The 27,955-nt window shown below is 46.5% G+C and overlaps 1 protein-coding gene across 1 annotated transcript; it reads left to right on the top strand.

Annotated features, from left to right (window-relative positions):
• Positions 1–270: 270 nt before the first annotated feature.
• On the top strand, positions 271–27,808 carry LOC146172147 (uncharacterized). The gene is made up of 9 exons (XM_084585984.1): positions 271–335; positions 4,230–4,307; positions 4,851–5,124; positions 6,331–6,576; positions 8,324–8,403; positions 11,598–11,815; positions 22,690–22,853; positions 26,180–26,241; positions 27,649–27,808. Exons 1-9 carry the CDS (start codon positions 271–273, stop codon positions 27,806–27,808), a joined length of 1,347 nt encoding a protein of 448 aa, XP_084442110.1.
• The last annotated feature ends 147 nt before the right edge of the window (positions 27,809–27,955 follow it).

The following is a 27,955-nucleotide window of genomic DNA, read 5'->3' as shown; positions in this document are numbered from 1 at the left end:
GTTTTATTTTGTCCGGTTTTGTTTCAAGATGTAGCGCCGCGCTTTTCATAGCGTCCTCCGAAGGAAACGCTAAAAAGAGATCGCCAGCGCCGTGTGTCTGCTATGCAACTCCTTTTGAATAAAAGTCTCAACTCGCTAAAAGAGCGCTTAGGTAAGAGTTTTCGCTTGCTCGTGTGACACGGGTATTAGACACGCTCCAGTGTTATTTGGCAGCCTGCTATATCTTGCCCAGTCACGATCATGTCATCGATGTAACATCTGGCATGCGGGATGCCGCAAAGCACTTTGTCCATCATGGACTTGAATACTACCAGGGCACTAGCCACACCTGTAAGGTAGGCGCTGACATTCAAACAACCCCAGGCTAGTGTTTACATCAAAAATGATCTGGAACCTGGAGTAAGCGGCAATTGCTGGTACGCCGAAGAAATGTCTAGTGAACAGAATAATTTTCCTCCTTTCAAAGCAGTGTACATATCCTCGGGCCTGAGTAGTGGGTAACGATCTGTTTTCAATGAAGTGTTTACGGTTATCTTATAGTCTCCATATAACCTGGTACTGTCATCTTCTTTTAAGAATGACTAACGGTGTAGCCCAACCGCGGCGCATTACTGGCTGCATCATGCCTGTTTCCACTTGCTCCAACAATTTTCTAAACCTTTCTGCAATGCAAAGGGTACAGGTCTAGCGCGGCAAAATACAGGAACTGTGCCACGTTTCAGAACAATGTTTGCTTGCAACTTATATATTGTTCCTAATTTCTCAGAGAACACCGAAGGGTACTTTTGTTTAAGTGCCACCTGTCCAATTTCCAGGCAGTCAAGTTTGAGATGTTCCAGGCAATTTCGGCCAGGTAGTGCTGGTAACCTCTTTTTGTTGCCCTTAACAACAACGACAGGTAGCGCCATGCTATTATCCTTGTACTGAACAGCTACGTCACACTGCCCTTTTAGTTGTATCTGTTCCCTAGTACACGTGCGAAGCGACATTTTGCATGGTTCGCCTCTTACGCGCGAAAAGTGGGACTGGTACACTAGCTCTGGGACGATTGTGATGGCTGCTTCTGTGTCAACCTGCATATTAAGGGCATGCCCCTCAATCTTAATGCCCACTTCATAACATGATCGGGTTGAGCTACCCAAATGATACAGTTCATGTTCAGAGTCTTCGTCGAAATATTCGAGGAGGTGGGTGCTTTTAGATTTTGCCCTAACTATGCGGCACCTTTTTCTTCAAGTGGCCTACTTTTGAATACTCATGACAACCGAGTTTTTGTAACAGAAAACGTCCGATGACTGTGCCCTGCCACACCTATCACACCTCCCGCTCTTGCCGCCTCGCCTTCTCTTGGGCTTAGGTTGCCTCGGCTAGGGATGCTGTAGAACTTTCACTACGAGCACTAATGCCTCGTGTTCTCTTGACCGCATTTGCCCACTGTCTCGCACCGCTAGTTCTATGTCAAGGGCGATTGGGCATGCGCTTTGAAATGCCATGTTTCGCTCCGAGTACAGAGCACGCCGAGTCTCTTCATCCCGTGTGCCGTCAACCAGCCTGTCTCGGAGGGCATCTTGTAAGAAGTCGCTTTAGTCGCACTTCCTGGCTAAGTGATCGACTACTGTCAAGAAGACGGGGAGACACTTTTCGTTGGTTATCTCAATTGCCGTTAAAAAATGCTTTGAGTGCTTTAAGTACGACTCGAAGTTTTGCGTGTTGGGGTCGTATTCTGACATCTTCCCCACTGACGGCATGTTTAAAGAAGCCCCAAAGTTCGTTGGGATGCCATGGGCGATGCTGCCCTCTGAACGCTGAACGAAGGTCAAGACGATGCTTGCATCCGTGAGCGTCTGCAGGCTGCGGGGTAACATGAGGGAGACGGTCTTCCACCCCGCCGCCACTGCTCGGGAGCAGCGTTCTCGTTAGCGAACCGCGGAGGGAACAAAAGGACAAGGAAGGGTACGACACAGCGTTAACTCCAGTCCCATTTATTGCACATGAAAAACATACAGAGCATGACGGCTAGCTATACATTAACAAGGATTTCCTTGGAAGGGCAAGGCTACGTAAGAAAGAAGGACTTCTGACTCACCGGCTGGGGAAAGGGGGTGCGACTTTGGCAGCGGAAATTTGCATGCGCCGTGAATATGGCGGCCGGGATCTCCCATCCGCGCCGTGTTCTTCGGACAAAGCCATACCACGGCGTCTGCCGCGGGAGGCGGCGAGAGCGCGCGGTATTTACTCGTCGCTTCGCCGTTGGAAACCAGAAGACGGGCGGTCGTGCACGACGGGTCATCGCGTGTGCGCTGCATACTCCGTGCCCGCTATCGTCTCCAAGCGAGAGACAACTGCTCGCGTTGCCGGCTAGATCCTGAAGCTCTCTGTGGGCTTCCAGCGGGAACCCGCGCAGACTTCTTGGTGGCGCACCCAACGATGGTCTCCTTCCGCCAAGGGGAGGTATTTGCCTTCTCTTCCAGCCGGCGCTGCCACGACGCTCGTTGTGGTGGTGGTGATTGGCCACGGCGGAGAGGGACACAACTGGTTTTCCACAAGGCGGTAGTCGTACCCCGTGAGCACGCACTACTTCGTTCCTTTTTCCTGTAACGCAGAACGAAAGTCAAGGCAATGCTCTCCTCCTGAAACACTGAACGAAGGCACCGCTCGGTTACTCGCTTGCTCGCTCCATCCGCCGTCTGCTTGTCCCATCCTCGTCGCCAGTTGTTATAACGTCAACAGCGAGTCATTCCAGTGAATGAACTGCTTTATGCAGTGCTGGCATCCATATACTCATGTGTGAAGTGACATTAGTCGGACGCAGCGACGCAGTGTTTTAGCCGTCGTGCTGCATTATCACATATGTCAATATCGAGCCCTCCACAATGGCACCTCTCATATTCAATTCATGAAACTATCAATTTTTACTGCTTCCTATTCCCAGCTTATTTGAAAATATGGTTAGATTCGGTGAACTGTGTTGGCATGTATAGGTTTGTTGGCATGTGTTTGACAAACTGCAATTCAATACAGTGTATGAGCAGTGTGTTGATGAAAAAAGGATGACATGCTGGATTTCAGGCTTTCTACTGTTGCTCGTAGTCCTGAACACCAAAACATTTACGAAGTTTTGGTGTAGGCAGAAAGTAGGGGCGTGCGAATATTAAAATTCTCAGATACGAATTGAGTACAGATATGGGGCGAAAAAATTCCTTCGATTATCGAATCGAATATCTGATAATGAAAAAAAATCAAAATAGCAAACATTGCTAGTCCTCTTTATATCATAGTTGACATTTGTATCCAAAATAAAATTAAACTAGATTCCTACAGAAGCATATGGCCCACTGAAAAATCTTGCATCCGGGTTTTAGAGGATTTCTTATTCAGTTTCTTTTAGTATAGAATGAATCAGCATGAAGCCGGGTCGAGTTTTCATATTGCTGCTGGATGCAGTGAACTCTCATTACTGCTACCACGGGACAAGAAATAATGCCCCAGTTAACCGAAAATTCGAATTATCAAATGTGCCTAAAAAAGAACAACTTGAGGTGCATAACAGTAACTTTGTGTGATGAATAGGTTTTGCGCTTGAGGTGAAATTTCAGTGAGAACAATGTTTTTTCTTGGTGTCATGGATGGCTTTGTTTTGTATGCATTTTTTGGGAGACCTTCGTAAGGTCCCTCTTCACAAAACTGCATTGTCGCATGTTGAGGATGCTTAGCAGCAGTCAACGCGGTCAGGTATTGCAGTAAGGCTTCGTACTGTGAGTGATACAGTGTGGTAATTCGAAGATCACGAGTATCAGTTTTTTGACTGCAAGTATGAATCGAACAACAAACATATTTGATTGGTATTTGAAATATTCAATATTCGCACCCATAATAGTACGGTTCAAGCTCCAAGAATTGGTTGTGGCTGTTTATTGAATAGGCTGATTTTTATTCAGTGGCTCATTATTGATGTGAAATTGCACAGGGTGGAATATCTGTATACGTTGAGGGAACGTTGTCGCTTGTTCTCGGTGTGCGCCTTGCGAACATTGAAAATTGTGCTCTTCAGAATGGTACTGGAATATTCATGAACAGCTCGCACGTATTGTCGTAAAACAGCACAGTGGGGCGTCAAGCATAGTTTTTCCAATGCAGGCCAGAATGCAGGTTATAAAAACGAGTTCTGTTCTTGATGTTCCGTTGCTGAAGTGCCTGGAGTTGTGTAATAGGCACGGTCTTTCTTGCAGTGTGGAAGATGTACCTGCAGTAGATGAAGAGCCAGAGTTGCAGGCTCTAACCGATGCGGATGTGGATGATATTGTCAGGTAAGACAGGATCTTCCGCTCAATCGGCTTGTCCTTTCATCGCAGGATCATTGGCGAGGTTAATCAGGTTCTGTGGCTTCTCTTGACTGCAATTTAAAACGTGGCCATGCTTTTTTACCTGTTAATGCGTTCTGGGAAGGAACAAAGAAACAACCAAAATAAATAAACGAGCATGGAAGGTGCATTGGCTAAAGACATCCACTATGCGTTTCACAAGTTCCTTCTGCAACTGCACGAACTCTGCCAAGTCTCTACTGGGGAGTTTGCAAGTTTCGTGAGTGGACAATGGTAGCATATAGAGTTGCATAAATTGGAGCTGTAACGGGGATCATGTATTGCAGCGTGTTCATGTAGACTTGCTCATTGTATGTTGTTTTGACCAACGGACATTGAAAACTGCCGATCGCTACTTTATAGTGTTTAGGTGTGAGCACACGGCAGCTATGTCACTCAAATACGAGTTGGCAAGGGCTTGCTGTGTAGTACACGAGCGCATTACAAGTATGCAGCCTGACCGTATGCGGCTTCATATTGCTGCTGCAGACGGCTACGGGACTTCCTGCAGGAAACCGGGCCGTCCCAGGAGGATGACTTGCTGAAGGTCCTGAGCCCCCAAGAGGCGCGGCAGGTGCTGTCAGAGTACAGCACGCTGGCCAACTTTGTGGTCCGATATCCGGGATTCCGACAGGTGCACGAGGAACCCCTCTCCTTCCTCTACTACCAAGACCATGAGGACGACACCGATGACTGCACCATCCCCACTGTTGCTCTAGGGGGCGCCCACAACGGGCTGGAATTGTCTGCGCGCAAGGTATGGGTGCGTGTGTTCTTGATGGGCCTGGGTGATGGAGTTGTCGGGATGTCATAAATTAGTGCTAAGGGATAGGCACATGAGGACCTTGGTTCGAGAATTCTTTCTGCCTACATGGAAACATTTTGCAAAAAAGATCTGGGCAGAACCTGCAGCCGACTTAGCATGCCAGAATGTGTTCAGTTTCTGTTCAGTATGGGACACACTGTGATTGGATGGACGCAGACAACTCAGTAGTGACTACACACTAATCACTACGAGGTGGTGGCTAGGGTGGAGCTAAGCTTTTGGCGGTGTCATTTTGATGTCATTTTCTTGTCGGTAATCTTGTACCTGAACAGAATGACATGCACTTGAGAACAGTATTTTCAACTTTTATCCATCCTTCCATCCACACCACTGGGAAATTGCTGTCAACTTGGCCGCATAAATTCAATAAATAGGCCACATTTACTGGATTAACACTAAATTTCTCGGCAAGGTTCATGTAACTAAAGCAAAATAATGAACCTGTAACGAAAACTGGATTAATTTTGGCAGGGAGGAATTGATCCGCAGAAACAACTGTGACAGATACGTACGCTTGGTTATGAGACGTTACATGTCATGGAAAACAATGTCGCCCTTACGTAAGGGTCACTTTCCAAATTTAGAAAACATTGGTGTCACACACACACACACACACACACACACACACACACACACACACACACACACACACACACACACACACACACACACACACACACACACACACACACACACACACACACACACACACACACACACACACACACACACACACACACACACACACACACACACACACACACACACACACACACACACACACACACACTCACACAAAAAAGCTGTTTCATGTGCGCATAATGTCTGCTGCGTAATGTGATGCACCACCTCGCCGCAATGGTTAGGGCGCACAACTGCTGTGACCTAGGATGCCGGATCGAATCCTGGCCATGGTGGCCGCTCTTCGATGGAGGCGAGGTGCCCGTTTCTGTGCGATGTCAGTGCACGTTAAAGAGCGCCAGATGGTCAAAATTATTGAGCCCTCTACTACGGCGAGTCTCTCATAGCTCGAGTCATATTGGAATGTTGACACCCCTAAACCAAACCATACCATTATGGTAGTGGTTGGAGGCTTCGTAGTTCGGGTGCAGTCTGACGGTAGTGCACTGGTGTGCCGGAAAGATTGACCAGGAGCTGGAGCAGCCCGTGGAGGCAGGTGATGGCGGATATCAAGGTGCGCGGGCCAGTCCGTGCAGCCGCACCTCGTACGAGTTTGCTGAGGAGGATGGCGTCGAGGAAAAGGATGTCGGTGTCAAGGATAGCTGCAGCCAGACGCCATACCAACCTCGCTGCCTGTCGCGAGCCATGCAGGCTGTGCAGCTGACATGCGATGCCGCGACCCAGACCCACATTGTGGACCCTGCCCAGGTAACTACATCAGCGAAGAAAAAGTATGCTCATATTAATATTGTACAGCGAGGCTTTTCTGCAGACTAGGCGAGCTTTCTTCCGGACATGTGCGATGTGCTTTAGCTTATTCCATTAACACTCCTTTTTGTGCGAGTTGGTTCATTTTTGGAAAACTTGTTTTGGTTTGGTTTGTATATTGGTTTGTATCCTGGCTTATGTTTCAGACATTTAGAAGCGTTAAGTCTTTACCTAAGGCTAATTTTCAGTGGCTGAATTTCTTCAAACATGAAACTTGCAACCAACGCAAAGTAATGAACCTTTAACTAAAACTGGTTTAATTTTGGTGGGGACAGATCGATCCGTGCTTTTTGGATTTCAAGGTGGTCATGTGGTCACGTTAGTTCAATCTTAAAAAAGGTGGATCAGCTGAGTGTACTATGCGAACGGGAGGACCAGAATTACATTTGTAAGCTAAGAGAATTCGCGGGATAAATTTGATCACCTTATGAGCCCACAATAGCTTGCGAGATGGTGTGCGATTGCTTTTGTACGTCCAAGGATGGTCGTGCCGCAGGACAAGCGCTGCCGCTGCTTTGGGTTGGAGGCGCTTCGATGTCGGTGCCTCCGCCAAATACTTCTTGACCATGGATGGGCTGGATAGGTGTGAAAAGTGCGCGAACTGGTGTCTCTGGTCTGGCTCTGCCTTGTCTAAGCGCCGAGAGAATGATATCCGTGGCTGCATTGCACTGAAGCCGCTCTCTGCAGGGACACGCTTCGGCGGTTCACAAGTCTCTTCATGCTGATAGTTTGGGGTTGGGGCGCTGCTGCATATCAAGCCGGGGATGAGCATAACTTTTTGAGTCTACAATAGATCATATCTTCATTGGTCTGTGGCAGAACGGAGACCGGTCATTGTTACCTACACCCCAAATTCTCGTATTAACCGGGCTGGTCCAGCCTAGCGCACTGGAGACTTGGTCAAATTTACCTACGAGACTGCAGATGTTCTTAGAACTGTTCAGAACTTCTAATTATTGAAGTTGTGCTTGCACATATTCAGGGTTATTTACAGCCACATTTTCTCTCTTAAATACTACGGCTACTGATCCTACTATGCTACTGTGGCAGCATTGATGTACGAGGAGCGAATAGGTATGCCATGCACACGTACCGATGTGAGCTCTTAAATATGCCAGCATTTACCCAACACTTTACACCACCAGATATCACCAAAAATGCAGCCTAAAAAAGCGGCGCAAAGTTGAGTTCGACTGCCTCTTTGGTAGCAGTTTAAGCACTTCCCTCTAAGCTTAATGGTGCAGAAAGGACGTGTCGGGCCTGAAGACCTTGCATGTTTACCATACTCTCTGGGGACAAAACAGCTAAATGTGATAATTTTCTTATCAGCCTTCCGGACCACCTTCTAAGTTCTTTTTTTGGGGGCCTTTGTCTTTCGTGCGAAAACAAAATGTTCAGGGTCCTGACATGCAAGTGTCGAAACACGTGACGCAACTAGTACTACAAATTCATTATTTGTGGAAAGAAGCATCACGTGACAATGCAGGACTCTACACTGCGCCGACATTGCCACGATTACCAGAATGCATTTCACTGGCTGTGGCATAGCGCAGCTCCCGGTGAAATATCTTTTAGTACTATATCATGATCCAAAGCTGTTCAATTTGGGGAAAATCCTCCTCTGGTATCCTAAATAACATTTTTGGCCATTAACTGGGATGTTTTGCCAACGTGTCTTCTCGTGCAGCTGGAGCTGATGCTGAAGGTCCAAAACGATGAAATCTCTGAGCTCCAAGACAGGCTGACGGTTCTGCAGGAAGATCATGCGTGAGTGTCCATTGAGCGTGCTGAATAGTTCCATTGCAGAGCAATTTTCTCACCTCGGCTTGAATAGTATGGTGTTGTTGTTTTCACTACCAAAACCCTTCAGTACGATACCTGTAGTAGTATAGTGTAGTAGCTTTCATAACCTATTGAAAGTGGTATGAAATGCCACCTAAACGGATGCCACTGTGGTCTTCGTACGAATTTCCACAAATTCTTCCAGCTTTTGTACCCGCCGTGGTGCCGCAGTGGTTAAGGACTGCAGTGTCCAAGGATGCGTTATCGAATCTCGACCGTGGCAACTGCTGTGCGATGTGGGTGCATGTTTAGGAACCCCGGATGGTCGAAATTTCTGGAGGCCTGCACTGTGGCATCTCTCATAGCCTGAGTGGCTTTGGGGCATTAAGCACCATAAATCAAACTGAACCATCAAGCTGTAGTAGGAATAGTAGTAGTAACATTAGAATACATTTATTTGGCCATAAATTATTAAATATTGGCCAAGTATGTTGATAGCCTGGATAACTAATCGAAGGATGGGTCGAGGAGTGGGTACATAAGTGGGTTTGAAAAGTGAACTGCTAAAGAAATGTAAATATGTGCTGAACAGTTTGGTTAGTAAACATATGCTAAAATGTTTCGTTTGGTACTTTGCCAGTATTTATTTAGCATGAAAGTGATATCTGTCACTGCGGCAACTTAAGCAGCTTCCGGTTGTTTGAAAATGCTCATTAACCACCTGTGGGACACGGCAAGGAATTTGACTTGGCTTCCAGGGCGTCATTGATGGATATTGTTTTTTCCTTTGCAGCCGCGAGTTGAAGAAGCTTCATCTCCAGATTAAAGAGCTAAAAAACAAGCCACTAGTAACACAGTCACCATCACAACAGAATGAGGTCAGTCTTGTTTCTTCTCTCTTTCATTCTAATCTTTTTGTCATCTTGGGAGTAGGCAATCTGTGTGTCATCTGTTCTGCCAGGCGTCCTTTAACTAGGTCATTTGCTGGCAGTGGTGCTTACGTTTAAAATGTAGCTTGCTATCTGAGGTCATAGAGTGTGAGGGTTCTGACATGGCTCGGACACTCCTCTCAGAGCCGAGAGCCAGGCCGCTAGCTCAGACCACAGTCGTTGTCGTGAAGAACGGCACGCTGAGGCACAGCCAGTGGGCCAAGCCATTTATTGGGAGTGCCCAGTTTCCATCGTCGGTCACAGCAGCATCCGTGCGCTCCGGCGATACGGCGTTGTCTCTGGCGCAGACGCTGTCCGCCGAGATGAGAGGGGAAGGGGAAGAAGGGGCCGCCTGGCACGCTACCCCAGTTCTCTCATTCCCGCCCTCTCCACCACAGCCCTGGGGGAAGGAGGCCAGAAGGGAAAAGATGAGGGGTCCCTGGGAAATAGAGAGAGGGTGTTCCCCGCTCTGGTGCAGGCGAGGGGAGTGTTGAATTCCCACACCCTTCCTCTCTTAATGGTGACCTCTACCTGGGCGCTGTTTTCCCCTTTGAAGCTGCACGGCTGATCCCTCAGCAGATCCATGTCGCAGGACAGGAGTTGGGACTCGGGTTGGTAAGCTCTGTCTCTGGCACCGCGGCAAAAGCGAGGACAACCACCCTCCCGTTGGGCTGGCTCTGCGTGCAGACCGCACATTCGACTAGTTCTGCTGAAATCTCCGCCGCCGCTGTTACGGCGGAAGACAAGGGGCAAAGTACCCTGACCCACCATCTGTCGGGCCGTCGGTATGCCCACAGTGCGCTGCTCGCACACGGTCACGCCAAATTAGGGCAGCAGGTTCCGTTCCCTCCATCCACCAGGCGCCTTGCAGAGCTCCGTGTACAGGAATCACGCCGGCCTGCGTATCTACACGGGCTGAGTTCTTCTCCAGCCAGGGTTTAACGGGCATGCTCCAAATCCCAGACGGCAGAGGGAGAGGTCATTGTGCACTGGCATCTCCTCAGCCCTCCGGTTCGTGAATTATTTGTTCGAGGTCGAATGCAAGCTGCTCCAAGAACGTTTGTACGCTGGCGCAGCCACGGGGCGCGCCGTCTAAACATCGCCATCGCCGTCCGAACTCAAACGGTGTGGCCCGTACGTGCGCCCGAAGTGCCGGTGTGATAAATAAGGCCAGTGGGCGCGCACGGTTCGTATGAACATGCTCAGCACAGGCTTCGCGTGAAGGAACGTCGCCGGCTTGAAAATCGACACCTGCCGGGTAACTTTAAGTAAGACCTCCCGTGCCCTTGCGGTTGATATTCGGCTACTTCGCCTACCTTCAGCACTGCAACCTCGCGGAAAGGACTGTTTTTCCTTATATCCGCTCGCGCACGAACTCGAGGGTCTGGTGCTTGTCTGTCGCGAGCTCAAGTTGCACAAACAGCTGACGGCACCGGTGCTGTTCTGTGCGTGATCTGACGCTCGAAGCATTCCGCTTTCTTTCATCGATCGCGCTTACTGAGGGTGTTGTAATCATGCCCACAGTGTAGCTGTGCGCTGGGTCTCATATGCACAGCATTTGACAATTCTTCAGTGATTTCGCTGGCTGTGGCTGCTACAGAGCCGCGGTTTGCGTGACTGCACGTGTGCGCCATTTTCCGGCTGTCGCAGCGAGTGCGCTGGCTTCGGGAGTTGCAGCGATGCCCGTAGAGACTTCTCTGGGGTTTTCTAGCTGGCGCTCCATTCAGCGCGTGCAGTTTCCACTTGAACAGTCACTTTAAGTGTAAGATGCTGTTGGCATGGGTCCACTGATTCCGCCTGACCTTGGGATTTTCAGCTTGCAGCCACGCAACAATCTCAGCAACCTCTAACGGTCGCACCGATCTGAGCGCACTTCCTAGAGCGGCTTTGTATTCAGATTTCGGCGCACGCTCCTTTACGCGAAGCTTGTGCCGAGCGCATCCAGAATGACCGAGCCTGCCGACTGGCCTTATTTACGCCAAAGGCATTGCGGGCGCAGGTAAGGGCCATGCCGTTTGAGTTCAGGTGACGAGAGCGGGAAAGGCGATGTTTAAACAGTGCGCCTCGTGGCTGCGCCAGAATACAAAGATTCTTGGAGCTGCTCGCATTCGAGCTCGAACGAATACCCGGACTCCAGAACGCCAGTTCAACCTTGGCTGGAGGAGAACCCGGAAGAATGCGGCCCGTGTAGATAAGAAGCCGGCGTGGTTCCTGTACACGGAGCTTTTCAAGATGCCTGGTGCATTGAAGGAGGAAGCGTGCTGCCCTTATTTACAACCTGCGGGGTGTCGGCGCGGCAGGGGGAGACCAGCGCACTGCGGACGTACCAGCGGCACGTGACAGTATGGTATGCCAGTGGACTTTGCCCCCTCTTCATCCCCGTGACTGCAGCGGCGATGTAATGGCGGCCATCCTCGATTTGGACGCGGCGCCAGAGACAGAGCCTACCAACCCGAGTGCCGACTCCCGTACGGCGGGATGGACCTGTTGAAGGACCACTGCCGTACGTCTCCAAAGGGGGAGAAACAGCGCCCAGGTGGAGATAACAATTAAGAGAGGAATGGTGCGAGAATTCAACATTCCTTCGCCCGCATGACGCGGCAAACCCCCACCTTATCTCTCTCTCTTTCACGGGGACGCCTCATGTTTCCCCTGATGGCCTACTTCCCCCGGAGCTGTGGCGGAGAGGGGGGGACTGAGAGGACTGGCGTAGCACATCAGACGGCTCCTTGTTCCCTCTTACCTCCCATCTCGGCAGACGGCATCTGCATCCGGAGAGACGACGCCGGAGCGCACGAATGCTGCTATGACTGAGGACAAAAATTGGGCACTCCCAGTAAACAGCTTGGCCCACTGGCTGTGCCTAGGTGTTTCGTTCTTCCCTATCGCCGACGTGGTCAGAGCCCCAGTCCCGTGAGAACACTCACACGTCAATGCCGAAAACCTTGTGCGTCTTGAGGCAGGAGTAAGTTACCGCTATACTGTACCGTGTGCCGAGACAGTGAACAAAAGGCTGGCAATAATTCTATTTTTTGAGACAGCTATGCTTTTTCTCTTGCACCGCAACTTTTAAAATTGGTGTAGCAATATCACGGTATTATCATGAACATCATATCATATTAAAGGACACTAGTATTGGGAGACAAGGTGGAAAATATTCACTTATTATGGTTCTAGATCTTACCGCACAAATTTTCTTCAGCCTAATTTTTTTATCTCCGCAGGATGTCGTGTTTATGCTTGCATAATGTCCATTGTAGTCAAATTAGTGACAGAGGGAAGGTGTGAGAAAGTGGTTCATAAATGTAGATACAATTTTCGTCTAGATGTCAGCCAGTTGTTTGCTACTCGCGGTCGCCAATACTGTTTAGAGTTTATTTGAGGCTGTTGTTACGGATAATTTTTTGGTATGCAATTGAAAAGTTCTTAATAGATTTCAAATATATTTTTTGAAATTTTATTTTTTGAAGTTTTTAGTGATTTTATATGCGCCTTAACTCTTTCTATGTCATTGGCACCCCTGTTTGTTCTCCGCTCTGCATTAAAAAACACGGTGAACATATTGTTCTAGATTTCTCTGCGCTAGCTTCGCACTTGTGCAGCTTTCGAAAGTGGTTGTAATCTTCTGGCCAAGCATCTACGAGTGTTGTTCGGTTATCAGTTGTAACTTAGGTTTATCATTTCCTCACTATGGCTGCTACGTAGAATCTAGTTGGTCTCCACTTCAAATTACGTATTTCGGCGATATACGTGGCAAGCTTGGTCTGTAGATCACTTAAAAATTTTGTCTCGCTACCACCGTCACTCCCACATAACCAGTTTCGAAGCTTTGAACTTGAGGCCCACAGCGCAGTTGTTGCCTCTGCATAAATGATAGCTGCCTCCTTGAGCGCTGTGCTGAACAAGCGCCGATTGCTTTTTGGACTGAAGAGCTCGTGACTAAGCATGTAGCCAGTCGTAAAGTCAAACGTGTGAACATGGAATGACCTCGAACTCAACGAATGATCCATGTCTGCTGCTCCATCAACCATCAACACTCCCTGGAAGTGCCGCCGTGTCACGTGAAATAAGCTGCAGTTTGTGCTGTGCAGTAAAAGTTAAAGAAATATTCTTCCCGAAAACCGGATAAGCAGGCACAGTAACTGAATGTTGCACTTGCTTTGGCTAACTGTGCCACTCTTTGGTTTCGATAGTAAGTCGACTCCCCAGCTTCGAATTTACGAACTTTAAAAAAGTGTCGCCTTACAATTGTTTAAATACAGTATAGGCCGCTTAGCCGGACAAAAGTTTGTGTCTGGCCCCTTTGTTTTCAAGCTCTACCTACCACTCTGTCAAGAAGCACTGAGAACAGTGCTCTTTTTGTGTGCGTTGGTATGTTGCCGCTGTTTAATAACCAGGATGTAGGGGATACTGATATGCTCACTTGCAGTTGTCTATGTGACGTCGTCTCTTAAGCGAACCGAAAATGAACTGCCGTTCTTGTTTGCAGAGCTGGAAATAAAATCCAAAACATCAAAAGGACTGAAGGGTAAAATTTTATGCCGAGCTACGTGCCGTAGGAGCTGGTTCATTTTTGACAGGCGGACCTGAAGGTGAATAACTACTTCATGGATGAAGAGGAAGGAGAGGATGAAGACGAGATGCCTAGGGGAGCTGTCGCTATGATTAACACTTCGCTGTTCGCGCCTATTCCCATCAATATCCCGCTATCAATGGTTACACGATTCGAATTTTCCCGTTTTCGAAGGGCTCCTTGACAAGCGGCGTCCTCCTATGGGAAGTAGAGGAACTCTCAGTGTTTTCATCGAGTCGCGCACGTTCAGATGGTCTCCGGAGTCAGGTGATCGGCGCTCCTTGTTTACATCATGTCGTCGACGTTGTGCACTCCTGCTGAATGGATACGGGTGTTTCCGCGGAAGCTGACGCCTTTCACGGAAACGCCCATTTGCACGCAGCAGGAGCACACGACGTTAACAGCAGCAGTGATGACTCAGAAGACGAATTCAGCTGTTCAGACGATACGACAGGCAGTGAAACTACGTCAAACCTACCCGGAACATCGACAGCCAGACCTCGACAAGTTTTGCGTTCGCTCCTCGAAAATGACCGCTTTTGTTGAGCACTGATCAGAAGAGATCAATGTTCTGAAGGTCAGAACTGTTATCTGCAAAGTGACGTCTTTTGGGTTGTATTACTTGCCGCCAGTAGCGCAGGGAGTCGTGTTTTCCGCTAGAGGACAGCCAGTGGTTGAAATCGACACTACTGTTTTCTTTCCCAACGCAGCAAATACTGTACACAGAAAGCTAGTATTCGCTGCAATTTTGCATTGGTCCCTGTTGTAAAAAAACATATAATTTGAAATATCTTCGTTTTATTTGTATCGAGAAACTGATCTTTTTGTGTGTTTGCTTTTACTACTATTTTCGCGGATTGTTTTTTTTTAAACACTTATTCAATAAGTATAATGATTGTCACTAATAACCCATTGTGAAGAATAATTTCTCCTCTACAATTTGATACTAAACGCTCCTGTACCTAGCACGTTTTGTTAACGAAAAAATATTAATGACACCACCCCAAAACCACCATTTTTCCCGCGGACAGCAAAGTATTAAGGAAGCAGAAGACTCTGGAGATAGGGGGGAAGGCCAATGCCAGCTGCCACCCGCTCGGCCGTCATCCCCATCGCCGCTGCTGCGTGGGAAATCTCCTCCAGTTCGTGCTGAACCCAAAGATTTGAAGAAGGACGTTGTGTCTGTCTGGCCCAACCTGAAGCCACGCTCGGAAAACAACGTCGGGAGGCCAGGTGGGCTCCATTCTCTATTGTGACAGTGTTGTGACGTGGCATTCAGGCTTCAGTCTAGTAGCTTCGAATAAATGTAGCTACCTTGGGAAGGTTGTGAAAATCGGCTTGCACATAGGGTGTAAATTTGAGGGTTTTGCGGGTGCTGAAATTTTCGAATACGAATGTAGCAATTAAAATACACGATTCCCTGTTTGCTATGTTCGACATTTCGACAAACTGTGGTTATGTATGATATGTCATTACTCAAGCCCCAAGGAGCCGTGAAAGTACACATAGGCGAGAACCCGAGAATCAGGTCTGCTTCCAGCATTGATATCACAGTCCAACCCATATCACCTCTCGAGCCAACAGCCGCTTCGTTGTTGTTATCCCTAAGCGTGGTAGCCGCGCAGTGCTAGGCACGTGGCAATAAGTTTTGTGATCAACCAGACATATGCAAATGAGCGCTCACAACGTTGGAAAACTGGTCAGCGGCGATCACCCTTTCCAGTTGCTTTCCTGCAGTGCCTAGGTGCAACTTCAGCGAGCCAACATACGAGGCACCCGTTCCCGTGGAAACAAGAGTTTATGCGGAGAAACGCGGCGGCTTCTTTTGCGGTTTCTTAGTGACATAGGGGTGAAACATTTGATAATTACAACTACATTGAAAGCTCAATTCGAAATAGCACCATGACTGTTGCGCCAGCTGGCGGCGCCGGTGTGTAGGGGTTGGTGTCAGCGGCTGCATCTGCCTGCTCTTTTCTTCCGCGCAAGTTCCGAAGCTTGCAACTAAATACTCGTTAATTTGACCCATGTTAATTCAGAAGCACGGATAAGTATTTGTTTGTGCGGTCCCAGCCGGACGCCCATGAATGGTTATGGCATCGGACGGGCGCCACAGGATTTCAAATGAAAAACCAAGTCACTACGCAGGAAAAACATTCTTTTTTTTTTGTAAGTCTTTCATTCTTCAACCCATAAGTCATTAACAAAAGCACGCGGTCAGTCGCACTCATGACCCTGGCTTTAGGCTCCGTTCGCTTCAAAAGTCGTTTGCACTATCACGCATTCCAATGGTTGTTTGTGTTTGGCAGTGGAGGTTGCCAGCTTCAGACGCCACACGATGAAGTGAAAACGAGGCCTGTACAACCGGACGAGCACTGGCATTCTGCCCTGCCAAGTTGCCTCCCCCCACCCCTTTGCTTCCTCTTTCCTGATAGAGCTGGTGTGAAAAGATAAATACACCATGATGTTATCGCTGTGCAGCATCTTAGTGAACTGCCAAGTAATGTGCGGTGGAATGAGACGGTGACAGCAAAAAACGGGCAGGCTAACGAACGCTTGCTTTTTTTTTAAGTTCTCAGTGGCTAAAGGGGGGGTGGGTTCGTTATGCAAGAGGCTCGCACGCGAGTAAATACGGTGTAATTTACCGCAATGCAAAAACGGTTCTTGTTAGTTGCTTCTTTTATTTTCTTCGGGGAAGCACCCCCTTAAGATAACCGTGTCCTTTTGGGGAGAGGAGACCACTACTATTGTGATGCACTGCAATGTGGGTAGCGGAAGCCTCTGAGTGTTCCCGACAGTGTGCACAAGGCGAAGCACTTCGAGTGCAAATACTGGGATGCAAGCAGTTCCCTACTGTAAACAACGTTTTTTTTTTCTTGTAACTTGAGGACAGAATTAACGATGATTTACGTATATGGCAGAGATATGACAGCTCCACTCTTTTTCTGCAGGTCCATGTTGTAAAATGAGCCGGTATGCCAAATCCTGTGCAAAAAATTATTCCTGGATATTGTAGTAAAGTGTACATGAGCGATTTTAAAAAAAAGTGACAATATTTGCTTGTTTTTTCATTTTTCACTGAATGTTTTCTTCCGTATTCGTATTTCATTTGTGTTTGGAAATTTAGATATTTGCGCACAGTAACATATATTAGAACATACCTAGCATCTTTGCACATCTTTTAGGGGCATTTGGTTTACGGTTACCTAGTTCCTTGCCAGGAACGTGGCATGCAGTTTAACTAAGGATCATTCCATGCTAGCTGATCCACACTTTTGGCTTTGCCATTTTCAATTTCTTCTTTAAAAATCAAGGCCTATTGTGTTACTGTGACCGATTATTCCAGTTTCTTTTTGGCGAAAAAATATTTTTACGTCTGTTAACTTTGCAAGCAGTAGCCGAATGCAACCATGCAAATAATTTGTAAAAATAACATACTAAGCACAATTATGAGATGAATCATTTTTCTCTCAAGTAGAGCACATTGTGCTTTCATGTGTAATGAGTAGAACGTTTTTCTTATTTTTGTTGATACATTATAAGGTGCAGAAAAGAACGCAGTTTCAACTTTTATATATTCCTGCAGTAATTTCAGTTATTTGGTCAAGTTGTTGAGGGTGTTGTAGTAAAAATGTGAGATGGTAAGTCTGCATAGTACAATTGGAGGACGTTTATCTGAAAGTTTAAATCAGAAAAGTTCTGTTTAGGAAAATAATTTTGAAACTTGTGTCCTTGCAGTCAACCATGGCGTTGCTCCGTGCTAGCTTTTCATTGCAGCACACTTGCTGTCGGCTTCAAATTTGCGCAGAACCAGTACTCCTCTAATTAAATAAATTGGTGCACTAGGTTTGGGCACTGCCAGCTTCAGCAACAAAAAAGTTTGCTAAGGTTATTTGTACAAAATATAAAATGGTAGCGTGGCAGAGGATCTGGATATACCCTGAATGCTTTTTACACGTCCTCTATGACACTGGTCTCTGAATTTATAATAGTTCCGTAGGCATAGTATTTTCAGAAATTGGGAGGAAAAAAATTTGTAGGAACGAGGTGAGGGCGAAAAAGTCGCAAAAGTTTGTTCTACCCGGAAGTAAACACTCTATGTCTAAATAAAGATGAAATTTTTTTAATAAAAGAAGTTTACAGTTATGGTTAAAAAAATATTATTTTTAAAACTGTTTTGTGCAACTATGTTTTGATACCGCTTGTAAACTTAAAATGGCAACCACCACGGCTTGGAAAACATTTTAAATGAACGTGGGATAGCATTTGTCACGGTGACAGAAAAGACCACAATGTGCAGTCTGGATCAGTTGTTATGGAATGACTCTATATTGAAATGGTTAGGCTTAATGACTCCCAGAGTGATGGTATGCAACATGTTGCCTTGATGCCAACATTATCTGCATGTATATAAAACAATAGCTATACGTATGTCTTGGTGATATAGAAACCTTTAGGTTTGCGGTCGCAGCTCACAGATTTATATAAGCCATTGTAAACAGTGCCAGCCGGTTGGCAAATTTTATGAACTCATATTTACCGGATTTGTACCGTCAGGATTTTGCTTTCTTCCTGCTACAGTAAAATCTTGTTACAAGAGACATGATTACAAGAGACACTCGGTTATGAGACATACTTAAAAATGCTTTGGTTGGTTTTCTTATGTTTGGCAGGGTAACATCGCATACAAGAGACGTGATTACTAGAGACACTTGGCTTACTAAAGACAACTATTCTGGGCACCTAGAGTAAATTCGTAACTCTTTAGAAAACGCATAACCCAGACACACTCGCACGACGTGGCCGACTTCGTACTAACTCGCATGTTCTTCACATCTCATAACCTTGGCTCGATTTCATTACATGCTGTTCGGCAGGAGGATGTCGCACCTCGCATGGTTGCTACTATTGTCTCACTGCTCCGAAATTTCCGTCATTCGGCTTCTATAGTGTCATTCGCACTCCTGCACTGATGTTTTAGTTGAATTTACGGTTGCTTGGATTTTCGATCCAGCTTCCGCAATGCCAGTCACTTCGTACGCCAGTAGTCGGACCGGTCGGACTCTAGAGTATTGTCATTTAGATGGAACACTTCCGCTCGACGATTCATCCGCATAGTTTCTCATCAGACACAGACTCAAATCTCTAAAAGTCATGTTGAAGTGAGTCCAATATTTAGTTATCAAAAAAGGCAAAACAGTTAATTACATTTATGTTACGTTTAACTTATACCACTTCAAGGGCATTGTGAGCAACAAGAAGGCTTGCAAACACAGATGGGCAAAGCGGCTCACTTTAGTGAGCAACTGCGTACGGCTGAGCTCACTGAATTTACCCGCCTCATTTGAATGGCTCGCTGTCTGACTTAAATCTGGGTCGCTAAGGAGAGAGCAGTGGTTCTATTGGAGAAAGCCGGCTCTCTCTTTCTCGTTCATTGATCCGCGTCCAATCAGCCTCCCAAACCGTTCCATTGCAGCTGGGTGGCTGGGTGCATCTTCCGCGGCTGTGTTAGTGGTGCGACAAAACAACTGCTTTTCCGCCCTTCCTCATAAGAGTCGCAGCTACTCTCTCGCTACAACACTATAGCCTCGCCTTCGGCTGTCTTTTCAATTGCTCTTACCAAATAACGATTGTGTCGTAGTTTAATAAACGTGAACAGTGGATCTTTTGCCCTCTTGAGAGCCAGTTCGCCCTTTCGTTCCGTGAGCCGTGTATAAAAAGAAACAGAGGCTCTGATTATTCAAAATTCGGGTGTTTACGAATACTAGCGAAACGCACGGTCATTAAACTGCGCCTAAGCTGCAAACGTTCAGATTGCTGGTAAATGCATAATCACCTGCAAAATAAAGTCGGTCTAGATGCAATTACAAAAATTATTAGAAGAGCTGTAGAAAAAGTTAAGAGTGGAGACAAAAAAAGGAAAAGAAGTGATTTTGAGAAGGCAATAGCGCGATTGTGGATGCTTTTATTTGCCGCTTCTAGATGGCGCCCGAAACCATAAGTACCTAAGGCTCCTTTATAGATAGAGGAGCCTACGTGTAAGCGGGTGGGCGCACCATCTAGCGGAGGCATCACCACCACCACCACCATCATCATCAACATCATCATAATCATCAGCCTGATTATACCCACTGCAGGGCGAAGGCCTCTCCCATTTTTCTCCACTTAACCCGGTTCTGTGCTAGCTGCATCCACTTGACCCCTGCGAACTTCTTAATCTCATCCGCCCACCTAACTTTCTGCCGTCCCCTGCTACGCTTTCCTTCCCTTGGAAGGCAGTTTGTTACCCTCATCGACCATCGGTTATTCTCTCTCCGCACTACATGTCCTGCAGATGTCCATTTCTTCTTCTTAATTTCTACTAGAATGTCGGTAACTTGAGTTATTTCTCTGACCCACTCTGGACACTTTCTATCTCTTAATGTTACCGCTACCATTTTTCGTTCCATACCCCTCTGGGTTGTCCTCAACTTAAGTAGAACTCTCTTGGTTAGCCTCCACGTTTCAGCCCCATAGGTGAGTACAGGTAAGATGCAACTGTTGTATACTTTCCTCTTGAGCGATACCGGTAAGCTGCTAGTCATAATCTGCGAGTGCTTGCCAAATGCACTCCACCCCAATCTTATTCTTCTTGTTATTTCCTTTTCATGGTCCGGATCTGCGGTTACTACCTGTACTAAGTAGACATATTCGCCTACTACTTCCAGTATTTCGCTACCTAATGTAAACTGCTGTTCCTTCCCGAGGCTGTTGAACATTACCTTAGTCTTCTGCATATTGATTTTCAAGCCTACCTTTCTACTTTTCCTGTCAACGTCATCAATCATTATTTGCAGTTCACCCCCCGAGTTGCTTAGCAAGGCAATGTCATCTGCATATCGCAGATTACTGAGGTATTCTCCATCTACCCTTATCCCTAACTGCTCCCATTCCAAGTCTCTGAATACTTCCTCTAAACAAGCTGTGAATAGTACTGGGGAGATTGCGTCTCCTTGCCTAACACCTTTCTTTATGGGAATTTTGTTACTTTCTTTATACAGAACTATGGTTGCTGTGCAGCCACTATATCTTTCAGCACTTTCACGTTCGGCTCGTCTACCCCCTTATTTCGCAATGCCTGCATCGCCGCCGAGGTTTCAACTGAGTCAAATGCGTTTTCGTAATCAATGAATGCAATGTATAAGGGCTGGTTATATTCCGAGCATTTTTCTATCACCTGATTGATGATATGGATATGATCGATAGTAGAGTACCGTTTCAGAAACCCTGCTTGATCCTTTGCTTGATTGCTGTCTAATGTTGTCCTGATTCTATTAGCAATTACCTTAGTAAATACCTCATACGTAACAGACAGTAAGCTGATTGGTCTGTAATTTTCAAGGTCCTTAGAGTCCCCTTTCTTGTGAAGGAGGATAGTGTTTGCATTATTCCATGGTTCCGGTACCGTCGATTGCACCAGGCACTGCGTATACAGGGTGGCCAGTTTTTCTAGCACGATATCCCCCCCGTCCCTTCAGCAAATCTGTAGTTATCTCATCCTCTCCAGCTGATTTCCCCCTTTTCATAGTTTCTAGTGCTTTCTTGACCTTGTCCTTCGTCACTGGTGGAACGTCTGACTGTTTTTCCCTACTGCCAAACTCATTACGGTCCCGACTACTTTGGCTACTGTAGATATCTGTACAGAACTCCTCGGCTACTTTGACTATATTTTCCATATTAGTGACGACGTTGCCCGCGTTGTCCCTTATCGCATACATCTGGTTTTTGCCTATGCCCAATTTCTTCTTTACCGCTTTAAGGCTTCCCCCGTTCTTTACAGCATGCTCAATTTTCTCCATGTTATACTTCCTTATATCGGCCACCTTGCGCTTATTGATTAGCTTTGATATCACGGCCAATTCGATCTGGTCTGTTGGATTGGACGCTTTCATACTCTAGCGTTTCTTAATCAGATCTTTCGTCTCCTTAGACAGCTTACCGGTATCCTCTCGAACTATCCTACCGCCTACTTCTACCGCGCACTCAGTAATGATGATGGTAGTACTCACTTCCTAACCGCATGCAATGCCGCTCGCGGATTTCTCTACGACAGTTTGTTTTTGCTGCGTATGTCAAGTTTTCACATCGCCGTCTTAGCATTTTATCTTTCATTAAACATAGAGAAATTTTAGTGATAAACATCTACCGGGTGGCGATAAAGCTATTGTATCCAGTGTACCGGCGATAATCGTTATATCTGAATCAGTTTACATTAGGCCAATGAGAAAACTGGTAAATCCGGAGAATTTATTCATTATAAGCGATGTATCGTTATATCTTGTATCGTTAACGTGGACTGCACTGTAATAGCTTTCCATGACATCTTGCACTGCAAATAGTCCCACACAAAAATTCTCGTTTTTGTAGCAAAACTAAATGGACTTTTCAACTTTGATGGCTCTACAATGCTTGTTTCTGTAGCATGTGGGGTATCAGGGTGTGCATTCAGTTCGAGCGACGTTAAATTAAGTAGTTGTGACAGGGATATAAGCTTGCTTGATATCATGCTGTCGCATAGAACTTCAGCAACCACAAGGTACTGCAGGCAGACAGTAAGCTATCCCACGCGGTACTAGATGCCAATTGTTTATCCTTTGTGCCACAAACAAAAACTTGTTTCTTGGGTCTCTCTCGCTGTAGGTTTTTGGGTTTGCGTTTAAGGAGGAGACCTCTTACATGTGTGGTCTCGCATGTGTGATTCTATGGCTGGTATTACCTGTAACAATGCTGCAGATGCCATGTTTGGAATGTATGCTTCGGGTCTCCTAAGCTGCCCGTTACGCGTGCTTTGTATTGCAACAGAGGGGCGGCGGGTTTCTGATTTCTGGGACCTACACTGGACGTTGGAGAAGGAAGCCTTGTATTCCAGCTGTCCATCCTCTCCGACTAAGAGCAGGGTGAGCATTTAGCCTGTTTTGTTTGGCTTGTGTGGATCAACTGTCTTTTTTGGTAGTGCTTGTTTTGTCTATACATCAGTTACGTTTTTAGAAATAAGTTCTGTAAGCTCGCTCTAAAATATACGCTCTGCCCATTGGCTCCAGCGCACAGCACGCTAGAGTGGCAAATAAAGACCAGGCTATGATTTATTACTTGCAGCAGTAGCATTATGCTCTTATGGTGTGTGCAGGGGCCAGTGAAACCGGTCTATTAGTGCTGCTGCGTGATCAGATCTGTCATAGCCATGATTATTTCCTTTCAACTTCAGGGAGGCAGTCATACAGTCAGTCTTTTTAGCGGTGATGAATCCTAGAGCTAGTGCTTTAGTAATGTTGCGAAAAGCGAGCCCTAGTGGCACGGCCGCTCAATGGAGGTGCACTTGGGTGCGGCCCGTCGCGTCGCCCGGAAGAGCCGTATTGCGCCTAGTTCTCATCGCCACCGCGGCGGCGCCACCGCTTCGTGACGAGTCCGGGTTGTCCGGGCGGAGAGCGGCGCGCAGCGGCCGTGGCTGTACTTTCGTTTCAGCGTCTGCGCGGTCGGCGCTTGCTCAGATTAGGATTTATGAGCGGCGTTTCACACATTATGTGATGCTACGTGCAAGTTTGCTATTTATAAGGGGGATAGCAGCATGTCATCATCACTGGGATTTTTCAAGTCATTCGTGGACTTCCGTTTACAACGAGAATCGAGGCAGTCGTGCGCTTCGCCGAGTGGGCACCCATTTAGTTGCGTTTCAGCCACTGTAATAACGTATTACATATTACAATCTTGTAATTGGGACAAGGTTTGGGGCCATTTATTCAGCGTGCACTTTTCTGGAAACTTAGAATTCAGGATGTAGCGTTCAATATTATTGTTCAGCCTGTTCCTCCGTTTTCACTGGAAATAGTATTCAAGTGGGTACCACCACCCAAACACGATAGCTTACACAAACTGTTGCAAACTGTTGCAAAAGAAACAACAAAAGACAGAAACAACGACACGCCCGCAGGCTAAGGCAGTTTTTTTTTCGTTTGATTATGAAGTCGCGTGATGCACAGAAGACACGCAGGCTTATTTGACAAGCGAAGAACTTTCTTCGAAAGTTTATGTGCAAGCGTGATTGTTTTCACTGTCAGAATTATGTTGCCTGTCCTGTTGGTGAGCAGTGGTCGCATTGGTTTGGTTAGGTCCTTAGTGTGACTGCGGTCCTCTCTCTCGCAAATCAACTCCGGAAATGGCACGAAATTGGGAAAAAGGGATGAAACCAACATGTTGCACAGCTTGCTGCTTCTACTGACCTCCGGGCACTTCATCACCTTGTAACAAAGGTGCATGGTGATTTTCAGATACCTTAGGCGTCCATCATCAAGAACTTTGATAAGTCCAGGGGTTTGCAGGAATCAAGGCACAAAATTAATAAAAGGATGGGGACTATTAAAATAAAATTATTGACACTCTAAAGTAAGCACTCAAAGATATTTAAACTTTCGTAATATATCAATAATGAAGACAAGGGAAGGCACTGAAAACAGAATAAATAAAAATGTTTCATGAGATTCTGTAAAAATATGTATACCTCCTCTTCACATGGACGTGCAAGGTAACCAGCCAAGAAAGCAATCGGTGCTAAGCCTATGTCAGCTGCTGGTTCACACCACACATGAATGAATGAATGTAAGCTGACTCGGAAACTGTCTCGCAGCAGACGTGATGGCAGTGGGCAAGGTACGACTTTTATAATCACGAATGCCAAGTTTTACAGTTGCCTAAATGTGGATAGGTGCATCTGCAGACTTTGATGCTTGCAAGATGCCAACCTGCCCAAGCATGGCAAAATGTGTATAATCTCAGTCGATATTCTTTTTTCGCTAGTGGTACCTTCAGTATTTTTTCAGAGGTGAAAGCAGTAGCATTTGCGTCAACTCTGTTGTTCCCGCCATTCAATTGCCTTAGGCTGCTAAAAAGCGATACTACTAACCCGCTGTTGAGGGCATGCTTCAGGGCGTATCGGAAGCTGAGAATAAGATTCGATTAAATGCAATGCACTACACACAGAAGACATTGTTGTAAGATACTTGATGGGATCAAAAAGGTAGGGAATTAGCGCCACTGTTGATCTGGTTGTCATGATTGTTGCTTCGTACGTTTGCTTGGTTAGCCTTTGCATAGACGTGCCACCTTGGACCTGAATGTCTTCGATATGGCAAAGTCCAACCCTAACCAAGAGAGTCGCTCGTCATCTGACAAATAAAGCGACTCTTCTTGGTGTTTCCACGGCTTCACTGATGTGATGTTGTGCAAGGCATACCATTTTGATATCACTGTCATAAAAGTGACCGTAGCGGAGCTATCTTGAAACTCACATGATTTAGGATGACACTGGGAGTTGTCCAGGAGGAATTGAAGTGTAGCTATAACAAGGGGCGAAAATATATCTATTGGCCTGCGCGCTTTCATTTTTTCAAGGGCAACTTAACTTGTGATGTGGGTAGTTCGGGAACACGGAGGGGACGGCTGAAGGAAGCGGGATCTTCAGTTTTATGTTCTTCCTGTAGTCCTCATCTGTGAAGTACAGTGAGTATACCAGTGACTTTTCACCGGCTCCCAACGGCTCCCTTTTCCGTCCTAGCCCCCCCGAGATATGTTTTTCAGCCATGCTGCTCAACGTTGTGAATCGCATGGGAACTCATTGTAACCGATCTTCAGATTTTTTCTTGCATTCGTGGTGCACAGCGGCACACAGCAGTTGCCTGGCATGGTGCTACATGCGCTTAGGACGCTGTTGACACAGGCACCGATGGCACGCATGCAGAACTATCAGAAGCAGGCGGTTATGCTGAGTAGTCAAAACGAAAACAAGCGCCAACACATCCAGCGCACTCCTTCCGCGTCGTCTGCTCGTTCGTGCCGGCGGAGCCTCGTCATGACTGGTGGCGCCCTCGCGGAGAATGACGGCGGAAACTGTAAATTATCCCAATACGCACTTCCGCAGCCATTCAGGCGCGACGCGACGGCCCGCACCAAGTGCGCCTCCATTGAGCGGCCGTGCTAGTGGACTGTAGACCAGGCGTAGGCTAGAAATTAGGGCATTTAATCACCACTCTGTACTTAAACAGCTGTGCTCTTTCGGCAGCGCTATCGGTCAAACAAAATGACCACTCAAAACACGCAGCTGTTGATCCAAATTTTCATTCGGGGTGGTGTAGTTAAAGCGAGCGTGGGCTAATTGCATTTATTTGTGCATTTTGAGCAAGCTTGTGTGTTGTATTGAAATATTTCTACCACGTTTCGTTTCTTTTTACAGTCGGAGAGGCAGATAGAGAAAATAGTACACATGGTGAAGGAACAGAAGCCCAACTATACAGTGTGAGTTTTTTTTTTGGTTTCTTCTGTTCTGTAGCTCTTCTTGGCGGTGTGGTTTATCGGCTGAAATGACTTGAATCAAGCCAGATTAGTCATTGCCATAGCATATTACAGTAGAATCCCACTAAAGTGAACACAGATATAGCAAAATCTCAAATATAGTAGGAAAGTGTAACTGAAGTCCCAATTCGTCTTCTATAGACTGCAGAGTGTTTGTCACCCCTTTATAGTAAAGTATGTCTGGTCGCGGTAATGTACTTCCTACTAAAGGGCATCATCGCATGCCCGCTACCTAGAATCTAGAGGCATATTTTTTAAAATAAAACAATCGCACTGCGTGTATTTTATTTGGCTTTACCACCAGGTTCGCCAGCTCTGAGGAGGAGCCAACGTTACCTATGCCTTAGCAACATAATGAAAATCATGCGGCGCATAGTGTAAAAAACTAAAGCTGGCTACGGACGTGGAAAGAAGGCTGCGTGGTTCGTGGAGAAAGTAAACGAGAGTAAAATTGCGGTGAAAAGAAGGGATGGGAAGAAACGGACAAACAACCTCAGCACTTTGCAGTGCGAAGTAGGAGGCAGAAATGGCAAAAAGTGCAGATGCGGCATGTGGTTTGGCCCTCTAGACTGTCTCGCTCAGTTCTCATCTGTTGATCTCCTGCCTCTTCGATCACAGAAAGAGCAGAACGGCCCCATGTTCCTCCAAGGCTCTGCTATTCACATGAAATCACTCAATTATATCCGTAGCCACATTGCATTCATGATTAGGAAATATATCCAGAAGATATGAACAAGCATTGAAAATTGCGCAGAGAGATGGTGAGGTTTTTTGCCTTCATAGTTCCTGCAAAGTGCTAAAGTGTCAATGTTCGGCTCACTGATTCATCAGCGGCTAAATCGGCTTCTGTGTGCTTGCTAAGAATCTGTGAAGTTTTTATTATGTGAACACAGAAAAAAAAAAGTTGGCTTGTGTAAATAGATTACCTCCTTCATTGAGACCACTTTTAAGACAAGATAATGGTTTTACAAGGTAAAAAAGAGTACTGAAATACAGGTATCACCCCCACAGCTGTTCTCGAAAATGTCTCCACACGTGGGAGAATTCGGTCGATAACAGATGATGTGTCTTATGGTTTCATGTCGAATTTGTGAAGTAGGCTTTTGTTTTGAACTTGCCTGTGGGCTTTGCATGCTTATGTGGTTTTGTTTTTAGTTTGCCTCTGTCTAAAGGCTTGGAGCAGTAGAGGAAGACTTCATATTTTGGCAAGAGACTGCATATATTCGGTGTCGTGTTTACTGGTGTAGTGTGATGTTCTCAAGCATGGAAATTACCGCAGTGTAAAGTAGCGCGCACTGTCTGCTCCCAGCTGTTGCTCAATGCCAGTGCTGTGTTTCTGTGCGCGTGCAGGCATGAGATCCGCAGGCAAGTGGACGTTGTGCGGCGCCTACGGGGTGGGTTCTCGCAATTGACTTTTAACGAGATTGCGGCCCTGGTGCTCAGCCACATGGAGTCCACCACCACGCGCAGTAAGTGGCCACAGTCCACCGTCCCTACACTTCCGCAGTAAACATCCGTCCAGTTGATAGACGGCAGGTTTGCAGATGTGCTCTCTATTTATTCATCTTATTATTTCATTATGCGAATGTCCCGCTGAAACCGACCTTTTAATTTTACCCCAGAACCAGACTGTAGTTGGAGACAGTAGTAATGTCTG

The sequence above is a fragment of the Amblyomma maculatum genome, unplaced genomic scaffold, assembly GCF_055883805.1.
Source record: "Amblyomma maculatum isolate TAMU_Amacu unplaced genomic scaffold, ASM5588380v1 scaffold_13, whole genome shotgun sequence".
NCBI classification, from domain to species: domain Eukaryota; kingdom Metazoa; phylum Arthropoda; class Arachnida; order Ixodida; family Ixodidae; genus Amblyomma; species Amblyomma maculatum.
Note: the sequence above shows the minus strand (reverse complement) of the source record. Positions and strands in the feature narration are given on the sequence as shown.

Bases quoted from the DNA above. Each gene is read 5' to 3' on its own strand.
- LOC146172147 (XM_084585984.1), top strand. From the start codon at position 271: ATGCCGCAAAGCACTTTGTCCATCATGGACTTGAATACTACCAGGGCA. The intron at 336-4,229 runs GTAGGCGCTGAC...TCTTTCTTGCAG, and splicing joins GCACTAGCCACACCTGTAAG to TGTGGAAGATGTACCTGCAG. The intron at 8,404-11,597 runs GTGAGTGTCCAT...GGTGCATTGAAG, and splicing joins GTTCTGCAGGAAGATCATGC to GAGGAAGCGTGCTGCCCTTA.